The sequence below is a fragment of the Phyllobates terribilis genome, unplaced genomic scaffold, assembly GCF_046119375.1.
Source record: "Phyllobates terribilis strain yellow unplaced genomic scaffold, ASM4611937v1 Scaffold_3__8_contigs__length_932513732, whole genome shotgun sequence".
NCBI lineage: Eukaryota > Metazoa > Chordata > Amphibia > Anura > Dendrobatidae > Phyllobates > Phyllobates terribilis.
Window position 1 is genome coordinate 319,108,656 of NW_027362763.1, and position 17,409 is coordinate 319,126,064.

Below are 17,409 nucleotides of genomic sequence, written 5' to 3' on the forward strand. Positions count from 1 at the left end.
GGGCGTGGACTCCGAAAGCGCGCGAGAACTGAAGCTCCGCCTCACGTCCGGACGTTGCGTAAGGTCCTGGAAGGAGCCCAGCAGACGCCGACGTCACAGGAGCGCGACGGAAGGTCCTCAACCCTGACGATCCACTGCGGAGCCGCGGCCTACGGAAGAGGATCATCGCAAGGTAGGCCACGGTCCACTAGGGGGGAGGAGGATGTCGGATACAGAGGAGAGCTTCGCTGCCACAGCCACTGCCAGCGCCACCGCTGCTGCGGTCATGCCTTTCACTATGCCCTATATCCCGGGGGCAGCCTGGCTACCCCAGTACTCAGGGGAGTCACATACCCTAACTGACTTCAGAGAAAAGCTGGATAGCCTCTTCCAGGTGTACCCCCTCACAGAAGAGCAAAAAGTGAGCATCCTGGTGGCTCAATTAACAGGGGCAGCCCAAAGGGAGGTAAAGTCCTGGCCACTCGGGAGGAGGAGGACTGTCGCAGAGATACTAGCCCGGCTGAAGGACACCTTTGATACCCGTACCTCAGCCGAGATCAAGCTTAGATTCTACGGGTGCAAGCAGCGAGCACATGAGAATATAAGGGACTATGCACTAAACCTACAAGAGGCCCTGAGAGCCATTAAGCAGGCCGACCCTGACGGCGTGGGAAACGAAGACAAGCTGTTGACTGAACAATTTATAGAGGGTCTACATTGCAATGCCCACCGAACCCAGTTGCGGGCAATGGCCTTACAGGACCCTCATCTGGACTTTGCACAGTTCAAGGACAGAGCCATCCGGGTGCTCCGAGAACCGGCACCAGGTGGCGCTGTGACCCACAGACGCCCTACTACCACTTACCACCAGGAGACGGCGCCCTTGTCGGCAGGGCCTGTGGGAGCTGATGCGCAGGCTTTAAACAATGACCCGGCTACAGACCTGCACCATCAGGTCCAAGAGCTAACTAAAAGCGTTGCTGCGCTAACCCGAACTGTGCAGTCTTTACAGGTTTCTACTCCAGGGAAGATCCAGCTGGCATCCGGACCGGAGGACATCCCGTGGCGCCGACCAAGGAGGACCCCAACGGCCAGAGGAAAACCCAGCGGCCGATACAACGAGGACGGACAACCCATCTGCCGCCGCTGCAATCAACCCGGACATATGGCAAGGTACTGTCCTTTAAACTGGCACAACCTGGGGTAGAGGGCCAACCCCTAGGAATAAGATCACCAGGCCCATCGAACTGGCGTGACAAATACGTGGGAGGACGTCCAGTCTTGCCTGTGGTACTGGATGGCATTCCTATGAGTGCCCTACTGGACACCGGGTCACAGGTCACCACCATCCCGTACGTGCTCTTCAAGCAGTACTGGAATAACTCGGATATAACCCGCTACCCTGACGACGACTTGAGTATCATCGCCAGCAATGGTCAGCCCGTGCCACAGATCGGATTTAAAGAGGTGACCATTAAAATCGGTAAAGTCGAACTGGCAGCACAGGGACTGATCATTGTGGACATTGACAAGCGCGAGAGTCACCCAAAGATAACTCTAGGAACTAATGTGATTGAAAATTGTCTTGCAGAGGTGATTCTCATTTTACAGCAGGTTGCCAAGAACGCCAGTTCCGGCCAGCAGCGAGTGCTCCAAAAAGAGATCCGGGCACTGATGCGACGGCAACAGGTGGAACTCTCCGGTGGGGAGATTGGTAGCGTGAGAATGTGTGACCCTTTCCCTATTGCCATGCCCCCGAAAAGTGAAATGATGATTTGGTGCCGGGCAGCTATTGGTCCGAGAGGTAGAGATTACCAGGCAATGGTGGAACCAGTCTACTCAGACAGTAGGCCCACCATTTTGACAGCACGGGGGGTGGTCGATGTACGCCATGGGAGGGTGCCCGTTCGCATCATAAATATCGGGGAGAGAGAAGTACACCTGCCCCGGTATGCCACGCTAGCCAAATTGTTCACCATAAACCAGAATTCTGTACAGGCCGTGGAACCCTTGCCTCCATCTCAACCAGAGGAAGGTAACGGCTCTAAGCAACAAATGGAGGACTGGTGTCAGCAACTACATTTGGGTACTGACTCCACTCCCTCACACCAGAAACAGGGAGTCTATCGGGTGGTTCAAGAGTACGAGAGAGTGTTTAGTAAACACCCGTTAGACTTCGGGCGAGTAAAGGGGGTAGAACACCACATCCCCACGGGAGACCATCCTCCCATAAAGGAGAGATACCGACCCGTACCCCCTGCACACTACCAACACGCCAAGGGGATGCTTAGAGACATGAAGGAGGCTGGGGTAATCAGGGATAGCTGTAGCCCCTGGGCAGCTCCACTAGTCTTGGTTAAAAAAAAAGACAACACCATGAGAATGTGTGTAGACTACCGGAAAATCAACCTTATCACACACAAAGATGCGTACCCCTTACCAAGGATAGAGGAGTCTTTGGCTGCTTTAAAATCTGCTAACTTCTTCTCCACTTTGGATCTCACTAGCGGGTACTGGCAGGTTCCTGTAGCAGAGGCGGACCGGGAGAAGACCGCATTCACCACCCGGATGGGACTTAGCGAGTTTACCTGCATGCCGTTCGGACTCTGCAACGCACCAGGAACCTTCCAACGATTGATGGAATGCTGTCTGGGACACCGGAACTTTGAGACGGTCCTGCTGTACCTGGACGATGTTATAGTTTATTCCAAAACCTACGAGGACCACCTGAAACACCTGGCGGAAGTGTTTGAAGCCCTGGAAAACTACGGTCTGAAGGTGAAACCGTCAAAGTGTCACCTGCTAAAACCAAAAGTGCAGTACCTGGGATACGTGGTGAGTGCTGACGGAGTGGCTCCCGACCCTGATAAGATCACCGCGATTAAGGAATGGCCAAGACCCTCTAGCGTAAGGGAAGTACGGCAGTTCCTCGGGTTGGTAGGCTACTACCGAAGATTCATTCCCGGTTTCACCAAAAAGGCAGCCCCTATGCAGGACCTCCTGATAGGCCAGTCCAGGAAGGCCAAGAACCAGAAGCCGCCCTTCAGATGGGAGAAGCTGGAAGAAGAGTCCTTCCGCCAGCTGAAGATGGCCCTCACGGGGAATGAAATCCTGGCATACCCTGATTACAGCCAGCCCTTTATCCTCTACACCGACGCAAGTAACATCGGGCTAGGAGCCGTACTGTCCCAGATCCAGCAGGGGAGAGAACGGGTAATTGCTTACGCCAGCCGAAAACTGCGACCCACCGAAAGAAACCCTGAGAATTACAGCTCATTCAAGCTAGAGTTCCTGGCAGTGGTGTGGGCAGTCACTGAACGCTTTAAGCACTACCTCGCCTCTTCCCGGTTCACCGTGTACACGGATAACAACCCGTTGACACACCTGGACACTGCAAGACTCGGTGCCCTGGAGCAGAGATGGATGGCCCGCCTGTCCAACTATGAATTCACGATCAAATACCGGGCAGGACGCTCCAATACCAACGCGGATGCCTTGTCCAGAATGCCAAACCTACCGGACGTAGGGGAAGATCCAGAGGAACTGGAAGAAGTTGAACTCCCCGCGTTCCACCGTCATGGGACTACCCAGTATTCCCACCGTGTAAGGGGTAAGCAATCCGCTACGTTCAACCCCTTACCTCATTACAACTGGGCGGAAACGCAAGACAGTGACCCCGCCGTCCGACTGGTGAAGGAGATGCTGACTCAGCCAGATGCTCGTCTTGACCCAGACGCTCCGGAGGAAACCAAGCAACTGTGGGCTGAGAAGAGTCGACTGTTCCTTTACAAGGGGAAGTTGTGCCGTAGAATGGTTAACTCCCGGACGCATGAACTGATCTGGCAAGTAGTGGTGCCAAGAAGAGACGCGGCCATGGTACTGGAGGCATACCACGACGGAGCTGGGCACTTCGGATGGAAGAAGCTGGAGTTCCTGCTGCGTGGGCGGTTCCACTGGGTAGGCATGAGAGGAACCATCGAGAGGTGGTGCAGAGACTGTGGCCCATGCAACCTAAGAAGGAAGGACCGTGCCAGTCAGAAGACTCCTGCAGTCCATCGTCACCAGGCAGCCGTTGGAACTGGTAGCCTTGGATCATGTAAAACTGACCCCCAGCAGAAGTGGCTACGTCTATGCGTTAACCATCGTGGATCACTACTCCCGGTTCTTGGTTGTAGTCCCCGTCAAGGACTTAACGGCTCAAACAGCAGCTAGTACTGCCATCAAGCCATGAAAACCCAAAAATCTGCACAATCAGTAAGGATGGAGGAGAAACCACAGCCATTGTCTCCCGAGATCACCTGAAGAAGTGTCCCGAGCAGCTACGAAACCCTGAAGAAGATCAAGAAAACCCTCGACCCGCAGAGGGAAGGGAAGAAATGGTCAGTACTGTACTCGGAGACTTCCCTCGGTCTTGGACACAAGTAAATGGCGCTATTGTGGTACCCGTCCTCACCTTCCTCCAGCCAGCATCCCAAGTGCCTACGGAAAAACAGGTAGAGCTGGAAGAGCAGCCGGTCCAGGAGGCAGAAGACCCCACACAAGCAGACCAGGAGAATCGACCCTCTGCTTATAGTGAGCCTGCCGTGCCCCTAGTGAGCCAAAGAACCCGTAGACAGCTGCCCAGCTTACCTTTGACAGCTCCTACACCCTGTAGCTTAGGACCGGTCAGTAAGCTCCGTAGGTCTACTAGGGCCACTAGAGGCCAGTTGCCAGTACGTTGGAGGATCTAAAGTGTTCAGACTGTTTTATTGGTATTTACCTGTTTACTGTTGCTTGTAAATAATTATGTTTTTCCAGTTATTTTATAGGTGTCTTTTGTGGATTAACCGGAATTCTTTGTATATATGTTTGGAGCGTAACCCAGGAATGGACTAAGACTGCTAAAGACTCGGGGTAGGACAGACCCCCACCTGGTTACGGCTCCCTGTTCTTTGGTGAAATGGACACCCTTATTGCTTCAAAAACTGCACCCGGTTGCGGACACGCCGTGACCACCCTAACGTGTTTTTCCTTATTGTATTGTTCCTGTTTATACCCTGTTATGTTTTCAAAAATATGTTTAGTCCCGGAGTACTAAATTTTACTAGGGGGGAATGTGGCACCCCAGGGGTCTGGTTACCACAGTAATAGCAATATTACGTCTGAGAGCAGGTGGGAGGTCTCCTGGTCAGGAACCCTAAGCATGCAACACTTCCTGCCCAGTCCTGGGAGGGGAAGAACTTCCCCTATATAAACTGGGGCTGAGGCGGGGTTAGAGGAAGAAGAGGAGTCCCAGACAGAGACACAGTCTGGTCTGGAGTGGAGCAGATACAGGGAGAGCAAAATCAGGAGCTCTGTGGGAGCAGTGATAAAAGGGGTCAGAGACTGGAAGCTGTAGAGCTCGTCCTGACTGAAGAGATCTCACCGGACACGGAGTCCGAGGCTGTGGGGACTGATCCATACCCAGCAGCAGAAACCAACCGGCAGGGGATTTCAGGTCCTCTGGCCAAGAAACCCGAAGGCACGGTCACACGCAAGGGACCAGCACCGCCGTTGTGGAGCGGAGGCTACCAGAAGGCCCCGAGTCACCGGCCATACGGGTGAGCACCACACGGTACACTCAGGGACGTGGGCTACTTTTACCCGCTTCTAGCAAGGTAGCCAGGGAGAGTACAATAAGTTGGGGAGGCTTACAACTCCGCCTGGCCGGGGGAGATCCTATCTGCTCACAGACTGACCAGACCCCGATCGCTAGCCAGTACTCCCGGGAGGGTCTACCTTTGCCACCAGTAAAGACCCTGAACTACACCGCACCGTCTCTGAGTGGTTCCTGGTGCCCGCGTGCAATTCTGCTATCCCCATCATCCGCGTCCGCTGCCCTGAGGCCATACCCCTCCCGTTGGGGGTTATACTATCCACGCTGCACAACTGTACCACCGGTCTCAGCGGTCTGCCCTGCAGCGGCGGCTTCATAACCGCATTCAACGGGTGGCGTAGTCAAACACTATAACATCTTCTACTAAATTCTGCCACTTGGTTTGACACCCTGGGCACGGACCGGATCGTCGCCACGAGGACTACTACCCCTATCAGATCCGGCTCCGGGTAGTCCCCGCGTGCGCAACGCTACACAACAGAGGCCCAGGGGGCGCGTCAGATACATTTTGGGGTCCTGTCTCTTTTATCCAAATGCAGCATGATCTGGGTGTGGCGGACCCTTGGATGTGTCAAAATGTGTGTGAAAGAATCTCCCCATATCCATTGCCTTGCAAGTAAAATAATGTCTCCAAAAACAAGGTGAATTCTACATTTCTGCCCACTGAAATAATTACACACATTTGATGTGTTGATACTCACGCAACAGGGAGTTATCGCCCAAAACAGTAATGTAATGGGAGACAGAGTTTTTTAATGGATTTTTTGAGCATCCAGAACTGGCACCACTGATCTGCTGTTAGCAGGTCTCGCGGCAGCTGCTTGTAAACATTGTACGGAGTTGGAACACCATTTTAGAGTACTGCAACTCAACTCCTATTCACTTCAGTAGTATCAAGAATGATCACTACACAGTGTACTGAGCTGTGATGATGTGACTCCATACACTGTGTACATCCAGCCACAGCATGACATGATAACAGCTGATCAGTGGGGGTATTGTGTATAAGACCCCCACTGATCTAATATTGATGATCTACCCTAAAAAGATCCCTTTTAATCTGCATATAATATGGATCTGTCGGCTCTAGTTCTGACATATCGGATTTAGTAAAAATCTGTATTCCCTGTAAAATGCCAATTTTGGTGCGACTTTTATTTTTATTCATACATTGTGCTATTTCTATTGTAAGTAGGGCTGTGCTTTAAGGACAAGAAAATTGGTAACATCCAGGTGTCCATTTATTTATGCATTTCCAGGAGGAATAATAAAGGAATATCAGAACACAAAGAAACATCAGAGGTTTTATGGGAAATAATTATTTACTAAAAGAGATTGTTGAAACATTCCTGTATTTAATTCTAAACACACATGCACATACAGATATATCCAATGAAACTACAGTAGTGCGCTACAGCAGAATTGTGCTGCAGCTCAGCAAATTCTGTAGCATAGCTTTTTCACTTAAAAGTGTAGTGGTCAAATGCTTAACAAGTCTGATGTGATCCATAGTGGTGCACCAAGCATTCTCTTAAAGATTGCAAATTATATCTATATATATCATACATATGTGTGTGTGTGTATATATATATATATATATATATATATATATATATATATATATATATATTGTCACGAGTGTGTCAGATGTGACAGACAGTCATCCTGCAGTTGGTTGCAGAAGATCTCTTCGTTTGACATTGCAAACACCTTCTTAAATCTGTCTCACTTTAGGACCCAGCGGCTACCTCCCTCCTGCTAATTGAAACCCAGGCCTGGGTGTTTAAATACTTTTTTTTTGCTACAGGGAGGTGCCAGTGATATTCACATGTTTCCTTGAGAAGGCTTGGAGCTATTGCAGTCTGCTTACTTCCTCTCTGGTGCTAGGAGGATGTTTGGTGTAATCTCTCTGAAATCGGCTCAAGCTAGGTTACTTTCCCCTGTGTTTGTCTCCCTTGTTGCCTTTAGTTGTTAGTGGGGACTGACTAGTGTTCATCCCCCCTTCCCTATCCAGGGCCAAGCGCTAGGGAGATACAGGGCTTAGGTTCCTGTGTGTCAATTGGTGAGGAACCAATATACTGATGATAGGCGAGACATGGTGTTATTAGATCTGCCTAGGGGTCTCCACTCCCCCCTTTCCCTAGTGTCTGGGCTCCCTTCACCTTTTCCCTTCGTGTTGCACTTAGTCTTTCCCACACCTTGCTTGACACATATACCCATTTAGTTTGCTTTGGAATATTTCAACCTTTTATAAGCAATGAAAAGTATATATTGTACTTGAGTACTTGAAATAAATCCATTTCCCTATGAAATCACTAAGAACATACTGTTCCTAAGAATGTGGAGGTAAAGTTTCCAACCCTCTTCAAGATTTTATTTTGAAATGGGCTGCCTTAACTTTCTGCTGAACACGGTAACCGAATTAAAATCATAAACTTGGCAGCTAAGAAATGCAGTCTAACCACTGAAATGGGTAATGCGGAAACACTGTTTGAATGGAAATGTTCCACTGTAGTGGAAAGTCTTTCCGTTTTTTTTATTTGGAATGGAGACATGGCTGTTTTAACCTGTTCTGTTAAAGCTCTTTATCTTTCACTTTGCAGTAACTGAGAACCAAGTCATCTAAGACAAACACAACCATCGACACTTTCCAGATACAGAACATTCTAGGGAACGACAAGTCCATCTGCCAGAATACAGTTATTGCTTTGAAAATGAATTATAAACAGGGTCTCCCACTTAAGAGAAACTTTGTAGTATATCTTATCAGAGAAATCTGCTTCCTTCCCAACATCTGAGCCATTTCTTCCTCTCTCCTCCTGCCTCCAGAATTCACCATCCACTTTGGTAAAACAGCTCAGATCCAACTTGCTCACACAAGATGGGCTGCCAGAACAACGTGGTGTCATGTGACACAGCCCACTATACTCTTTGGAGGAGGGGGAAAGAAGTAAGGAGCATAGTGAGAAAAGACACAGGGCAAAACAGAAAGGTTGTGCAGAGCTTTCCAACAAGTCTTTTACCTCACCGCCCAGAGCTGGATTCAAATTTACACTACTGAGTACTGCTGTATAATTTCTTCCATGCCTCTACGGCTTCCATGCCTCTACAGCTTGTGATAACTAAGGAATGAAGAGCGAGAATCCATTTGTGTATGTGCTGTGTATGAGAGATATCATAGCAGCTAGTCTCCTACCACCATCTCAGTCAAATGCAATTAGAGATAGAACCTTCTGAGGTGGAAAAGTAGTGAAAATGCAGAAGTCTTATAATGACTAGCTATAGAGATATAGTGATTTTACCTCATATACACACACAGGACAATTTACTCTGAAAAAGTACTTGAAAGTGCTGTTACTAGTGTTGAGCGAGTATGTTTCATTAACTCTTTCAGCGAGCACGTTCGGATGTTCGCCGAGTATTTAGGCGTGCTCGGCATTTCTTTTACTATCGCAGCAGCTGCAAGAGTCATGGCTGTTAGACAGCTGTGACACATGCAGAGATTGACTGTCGAACAGTCAATCTCTGCATGTGTTACAGCTGTCTAACAAATGCAGTGACAGTTAAAAAAAAAAAAAGCAGAGCACGCCAAAATACTCAGCGAGCAACCGAGCTTGCTCGCCGAAAGAGTTAATGAAACATACTCGCTCAACACTAGCGGTTACCCTTTAAAGTTTCTCATATCTCTACTGAGTAGTTCGGATTCTATTCCTAATGTGACATGGGGTTGTCCCCAGTGCAATAAAAGAAAAAAATAACCTATAGTCATCTCCCAGCCTGGTGCTTCTCTACCTCACTCCGTACTGCATCCCCCATTGGTTTATTGGCATCGACATCCGATGGGTGGTAAATTGTTGCAGCCGTCACATTCCATCTGAGGCAGAAGAAATATACCTTGTAATATAAAAATTTAGGAGCATCTTTACTTGGAACTCTGTATTGTGACATTTCTCTATTATTCTGTAATCCTTTGTCATTCCTCCTAGAAATGTATACGTAAATTGTCACTCCCTTTGTCATAGGGGTGTTGGCCATAGAGAAGGCATATGTGATTGTGGTCAATTATTTGCTTATGACGTGATGGAAATAAATCAGTACAGTGAGTAAATTGATTATATTTACATGATGTTAGGAAATGTGTGCCCATATAAATTACCCCCCAAAAAACATGATCCATATTTTATTGTTGAGTCTGATCACCATTGTCCTCTTGTGGGGTGTATCAATATGGGCCAACAAATGATTTGCTGTATAGTGTGTGACAACAGCCTAAAGATAGTCGTACACATTAGGTAACTGTTGACTGAACTATTGTTTGGCTGACAAGTATCTCTCCTGACTCCCCCATACACAGGAATACTACCCTTGGCCAAGGATTCCTATGTTCTCTGTGATAGTGCTGCAGCCAGAATTATCAATTAAGTTCCAACACCATGAACCTTATGTTCCCTAACATAGTCTGTTGGGCACAGTGGGGAGGCTCCCAATGCACTTTTGATAGCAGGCCAATCCTACATAAATTGGTGGTTTTGGCTGACATTTATTTAATGTGCATGGGGTCTATCGGAATTCACACCATGTCCTCATCCTTGCTTAGCACTCCGTTGACTACTTCCATCTGAATAACCTTTGGTGTAAAAACTTTGGACTTATTTCCAGAAAGGAGGTCAAATAGAGTACAGCAATTCAATTTTGGACTCTTTTTGTTTTATTGAAATTCATGACATCAGCAATATCTGAATACTGATTTTCGAGTATTCAGATGATAGCCCATTATGGTATGCAGATCATTGTTTGAACCCAGGGTAAAAAAATATTTATTAAAGAGTTTAAAAGAACAATAATTACAATGGAAAATTGTATCAGCAGTTTGATAAAAATAGTGCAAGTCACGTGTGACCGTGCCCTTAGTCCACTTTTACAACTGTGACACATGGATATACCTGCCTCGTATCCGGAAACTGAGATTTTAGAACCTCAACATTTTCATGGCTCGAGAAATACAATCTCTTGACTGTTTAATACTAGCCTAAATCAGTTATTACTATAAAACAGAAATGTATTGCTGTCCATAGTCGATAATATCTAACACATCATAAGTAATATCTCTATTAGATATGTACCGTATTTCATAGCATTGTTAGTCCTTGGATGAACCTGTGGTGAGTATTGGATCAGGATCTGAAGTAACACCAAAACAATGTAAAACAAGAGACTTCCATCAATGATATATGCACGGAGCAGCACATTAAGGACATCTAATCCTTATCACGTGCTACACGTTGGCTGATCCCGCTCTATTTATATCTTGAAAGAATAAAGATGTCTGTATTGAACGCAGCTGGAAGTTGAAGCCTCAGACACATGTGGCCGGCATTAGTCTTGTTTTTATTTCCTCTCTCTTCCCAGAGCTTGTCTGACATGACTGAGACAACATAACTTAGTTTCCTGGAGATAGCGAATATTTTGAGCCCACAGATAAGGCACATACTGGCTGCAATTTGTATGAGATTGATACCATATTACATTATTTGTGTATTACTCTCTCAAAAAAGAAAAAAAGAATGGAGCAGAAGTGTGCACACCCTAAACTCTGGACAATTTCGCGCAAAAAATACTTCACCCCCTACAGTATTTATTACATGTTTAAAACAATGGTTGCCGCACATCTGAAAAGGGGATATGGCTTATTGAAGTGCGTGTGGCTTTCGAGGAAAGTGACTTTTGATGCTCCAATATGTGGCACACAAAACTGGTCTAAAACAGGGGCGGACATATCAAGGGTACAACCTGTGCAGCCAAACAGGGGCCCAAGAGGTAGGGGACCCATTTCCATCTCCATAGCATGTGGAATTGCATATTAAGAGGAGCTATTGGACTGCAAAGGACCCCTATACCGTTCTAGCATGGAGGCTTTCTTCTGTCTGTGTCCACTAGTAGTCTAAAAGTAAGCTAACAAATAGATGGTGTAAAATTAGAAAAAAGTGTCTAAATATGCACCATATTTATGATCCAGTGTGAGCCACTGTGGTGAATTTTCAGATTATTTAGTCCTTGAAACATCACACGTCCTTGAAACGGACCTCTGCGTGTCCCACCCTAAACAACCAACTTCATTTATGTCTATGAAACAGCTCAGATCAGGTTGGGCTGGGTTTTCTGATGTGAGACCGATCCATGTTTTATGGATGTGTGAAACCGTCCCCAGTCTACATTTACGCTGTCAATATATTAAAAAGGATTAGTAAATCTGCCTGTATATTTTCCTTTAGTTCCTATTGAGTCCAGTATATGAGCTGGTTTATTAATTCCCTTTACATAATTCAGATAGTTGAAGTACCATTGGCCATTTACAGGAAAACTTGACCATATGAAAATGGCAGCGTTAGCTATAGTAACCAATTAGATCATATAAGTTTGAATGTAATTGGTTGTTGTAAGCATCTAATTAACATTTGCCATGGAGTTGACTTCTCTTAACCCAGTGATTGGATTTTATTACAGGGAAAGCTTTTCCTGCTGCTCATTTCTATTGCATATATTACTTGTATTACACCCATACTGTCATGCTAGGTATGGGAAGAACTCAGCATACGACGACAGGAACAGGGTGGAAGCCCAGCAACTAGGGAAAGGGGGAGTGAAGACCCCTAAGCAGATCTAATAACGCCTTAACTCCTTGAGTCCCCTATCATCCCTAAATAGGTTCCGCATCTATCGCCGAGCAGGATACCTTAGCCCTGGTTGTCCCTAGAGCTAGGCCCCAGGTAGGGAGGGGGAGGGGTGAGCACTAGTCAGCCCCACTACAACTAAACATAAAGGGAAAACAGACGAAAGGATACACTTAGCTTTGAGAAGACACCAGAGAGATCATGACTACAATCCACAAGGGAACTGCAAGGAGAATCTAGCCGACTGCTAGAATTCCAGACCTGAACAGAGGAATTAACTGTATTACCAGCAACTCTCTGGAGAAAGACTGTATTTAAAGATCCAGCAAGGGTGTGTTAATTAGCAGGAGAAGGTGGAGATCACTGCTGGGTCCTAGAGAGGGAGGGATGATGAAAGAATCAAGAAGGTGTCTACAAGCCAAGGGCAGCGACCTTCTACAGCCGGATCCAGAATGACTGTCTGTCAAACCTGACACACCCGTGATACATGCACAGCGGCGGACATATCATTGGTGCAACCTATGCAGCTACACAGGGGCCCAAAATGTTAGGGGGCCCAATTACACCTTAAAAGAAGAGGGAAATGTCCATTATGATGAGGTATTGGACTGCAAAGGGACCATATATTGTTCTAGCACAGAGGCCGTCTTATGTCTGTATCCGCTACTGAAAATGATTGAACAATCGTGTAATGCATAATGGGAACGGGAGTGTCTTGTTGCAGAGGTTCCACTATGTGCTTATAGTAAGGGTTCTGACCAAGGGGACCTCTCACTATGATGCCCACATGAAAGGGTTTGTCTAGGATTAGAAAAACAGAGCTGCTTTCTTGCAGAAACAGGGCAACATTGATCCATAGGTTGTGCTTGGTATTGCAGCTTGGCGTCAGTGAAGTACATGGGGCTGACCTTCAATAACATACACCACCTGCAGAACAAAACAAAACCAACTTTGTGTGTTTTCCTCTCATGTGATGTCTTGGGGGTCCAAAAAGGTTATTTAATAAGAAAACAGGACTTCTTTTCAGGGTACAGTGCCACATGTACTCCGTACTTATGAGCTTATTGCAGCTAAGCCAAAATCAAGTGAAGGGAGAGGAGTCACGATACTAGATACAGCCTATAAGCAAAAGTGGTGCTGTTTTTGGAAGGAAAAATACATCAGAATTAATAAGGCATATGAAAAGTGGTAGGCTGCCATTTTATTTTTTTTATTCTGTAGCTCATATTATTGTATATTCCTGGAATATCATTACACATCTTGCACTTATCATAGAGTTTATCCCCTACTTTTGTCCAATCTTTATTTGCCATTATGTTAGTCATACTTGGAAACAATTGACAAATTTGCCATCACAACAAGCCTTAATAGTTAGTGAGGTTCTATAATGAAGTGGGATGGGTCATTTCTCCTTGCCTTGTATAATAACTACACTTCTAAAAATTAAAGTAATCGGAAGACACTTTGTACAGATATTGCACAGACATTGAGTCAGCTATAAATGCTGAAGAGCTGCTCTGCGGAGATATTAATGAAGCTCTCACAATAAGTGCAATATATATGATGTAAATTTGCAATTCATAAATAGTAAGGCTAATTTGACAAGCAAGTTACAGAAGCAGCATAGACACTGCCATGCTGTTTATGTAACACCAACTTACCGGTATAATGGGGGCAAGAATCAGCACAGTCCGCAAGGCTAATTACCTAGTCCTGACTGCATCAATGGCAGATATCTGAATCTCTTTTCATTTCAGAATTGCAAAATTTAGCAACAACCAGTGTGACTTTTTTTCTTTTGTGTAATAGACAAAGTGTGTTGTGCTGATTTGTTACATTAGTTTTAGGCAATGCCTGCATTTTTAAGCATCGTATCAGAACGTTTCCTTATTTTGGGATAAGATCAAATAATAAACAAAATGTAACACTTTCCCTTTTATTCTAGGTGTCACAATGTGGACCAGTCATCTCATTGGGATTGTGCTTTTCCTTATGATTCATCAAACCTACAGCCAGTGCCCTAAAGAATGCAGATGCCTTCGAGCTGGCCAGGTAGACTGTTTTGGAGCAGATATTGTTGAAGTTCCACGTTCTATCTCTCAGAACACCAGAAACCTTCAGATCATAAACACTGAAGTCTCTGAAATCGAAGATGGTGTCTTGGAAAACATGACATCTCTGTTAATTCTGAGAATTGAAAAAAGTGAACTATCTGTGATTGGTCCTAATGCATTCAACAACCTTATTTCCCTCCGTTATTTAAGTTTGGCCAACAATAAACTACAAGAATTGCCTGAAAGTTTATTTAAAGACCTATCCAAGCTGGAAACACTTGTTCTGGCAAACAACCAGATTGGTCAGATTCCCCTATCACTATTTACTCCACTAGTTAGTATGCGGGATCTCAGCTTATTAGGAAACAGGCTCCGGTCCATACCACGGGGAGCATTTGATCAGGTGAATGGACTTTTAAAGCTGAATTTAGCTAAAAATTATATTACACGTCTACACTCAAGAACTTTAGATAAAGTCACTAAACTTGAAATCTTTCGAGCATATGAAAATCAGTTAAAGGACGTCCCTGAGGGATTACTGAAAACACTTACAAGTCTACAAGAAGTTGCATTGCAAAGTAATCAGATAAGTCAGATATCTGCTGACATGTTCTCCAACAACCCAAATTTACAGAAAATATACTTATCAAATAACATGATCACATCGTTGCCCCAAGGATTATTTGTGAATTTACCAGAACTGTCCAAACTAACTTTATTTGAAAATTCCATAAAACACATTTCCCCAGGAGTGTTTGGGCAGATGCCAAAATTAACAGAACTCTGGTTATATGATAATGATCTTCAAGAACTTGTGGATAATGCCTTCTCCAATCTAACACAAACACAACTGTTGATTTTATCCAGAAATCAAATCCAATCTATCTCTAGAAATGCCTTCAATGGATTAGATGAACTCCTGGAACTTTCCCTTCATACCAATGCACTGTCCACTATAAATGAAGATGTCTTCCAGGGCCTGTCCAAGCTGCAAAACATCTCTTTTCATAGTAACAAGATTAAACATCTTCCTGAAGGAGTCTTTAGAAACATGGATTCTTTAGTGACCATACAACTGCAAAACAATTCTCTAGAGTATCTGCCACAGGAAATTTTTGAAACTCTAGAACATGTAAATGAAGTCAGACTTTTCAGTAATCCATGGAAATGCGACCATCACATTCTTCCTTTCAAGAATTGGATTGCTAACAATTTGGTAAAACTTGGAAACCAAAGCCAACTTGTGTGTGCCAACTCTCCCTTCATAGGAACACCCATAGCTGAGCTTAATGAAGAGCAACTATTATCTTTGACATCCACAGTAGCACCAGAAATGGATGAAACAACATCTATTTATGAAGAAATTAGTACTAAAGTACCAATCCAAACTTCTGAAGACCTCAAACAAATTAGCAGCACAACCACTTCCATGACAACACAATCTGATGACGCAATTGATAACAAAAATGACTATGATATTGTGGATGCCACAGACGAAGACATAATTACTGATGAAAAAGAACACGGTGGAAGCAAGATGGTCGGAGTAGTTATTGCAATAATTGTTTTGTGTTGCATAGCAGTTGTTTGTACAGTTATTGCCTGTGTACTATATCACAGGAAAAAGAAGAACCATGTGGTACTGATGAGAATGAAGCAGCAGAATCAAGCATGAAGGCGTTAGTCCTTCACATTTAATCACTGGGACATTTTCAATAGAAGCACTGTTTTAAGATTGCTTCAGTATATTTGACTTCATTGGAAGTTAATGGATCCTTGTCCAATGGATCTTAACTCAGCCAACATTTCCTATTTTTTCACATGACTTAGTATGCACAAAGGTGGTCAAAGTAAATTCCACTCTATGTATAATAGGAGTTGCATAAAGTTTCCAATATGTTCAACTACAAAGATGTTTGCAAAGGAAAAAGACTCAACACATTCTTCTCACAGTTGGTACTACTGCAGGTTCATTGTGAGCATCGTATATGCTCTCATACAAAATAATGAAGAAATATTTTTTGGGTGGATTTTAATATTCTTAAGACTTGGGGTGATTTTATTTCATTTCCATGTAAAAAACATAAACTATAGAAGGTCAATCTTGTGAATATTTCAGTATTTAAACATTTTTGAGTCATAATCTACCTATTACTAAGGCTGGGTTTGCATGGGGCCGGCACCATGTCGCTGTTTCCATCTGGCGTATTACAAAAACGCAGGATGAAAACTGATGGAGGAACTTATCACATTATTTGCAATGGTTCCTATCCAGTTGCATCCATAGTTGTGTCACGCAGGTGCCCTAGACCATGTGTAGATAAATGGGGAAAAAGCCAAATAAAAATTTATACCTTTTTACAAGAGGCGAAAAAAATCTGATCCTGATGTGATTGATATATGTGAACCCTGCCCAAAAAATACCCAAAAATCTAATATACCAATTAGCAGGATATTGTGTACCAACAACATAAGCGTAAAATTACAGTTAGTTGTCTACAAACATGACATATACTTGTTTATATTTATTACAACTGAGAATGGTATAAAAGCATAAGAATTGTAGTCTGACACTACTGTATTTTTGTATTTTCATGCTGCAGGCTATTTGGCATTATTACATGTTAACTAAGGCTCAAAAAAGTGGGCAATAAAAATTATCCCCAAAATACAGATTTTCTGCAGTTTTTGATGGACGGAGCCATTCATTTTAAAGTAAATAATATATATGGAAATACTTTAGTAAATAAATGTAAATACGTTTTCCAGAATGGCACAATCTCGGGAAAATTTGTTTTTCTACTTATAGAGACCTTGAGATAATGCTTTGTTGTGTTTAGCCATCTTTGCAAAAACAACAACAGAAAGAAAAGCCATTCTTCTTGTGATCTACGTCAGCATCTCAGAAGCTAATGACTACATATAATTGTAACTAGCCCAGAATGTTGAATTAAAGGAATTGTCAAGTTCTTGGATAACCCCTTCTCATTCCCCATGTATGGTCCTGTTAAAATAAATAAGGTTATACTCACCTCCGGTGTTGGCGCCGTTCCTGCAGTGTCGGCACTTG

The 17,409-nt window shown here is 44.5% G+C and overlaps 1 protein-coding gene across 1 annotated transcript in view; it reads left to right on the forward strand.

Moving 5' to 3' along the window:
- The window catches only part of LOC141259310 (uncharacterized), a 30,740-nt gene extending 13,963 nt beyond the window's left edge, over positions 1 to 16,777 (forward strand). Inside the window, exon 2 of the mRNA XM_073675055.1 lies at positions 14,231 to 16,777. Within this exon, the coding sequence (XP_073531156.1) occupies positions 14,239 to 16,014 (1,776 nt within the window). The 5' untranslated portion in view covers positions 14,231 to 14,238 and the 3' untranslated portion in view covers positions 16,015 to 16,777. The remainder of the gene's footprint in view (positions 1 to 14,230) is intronic.
- Positions 16,778 to 17,409: the final 632 nt, after the last annotated feature.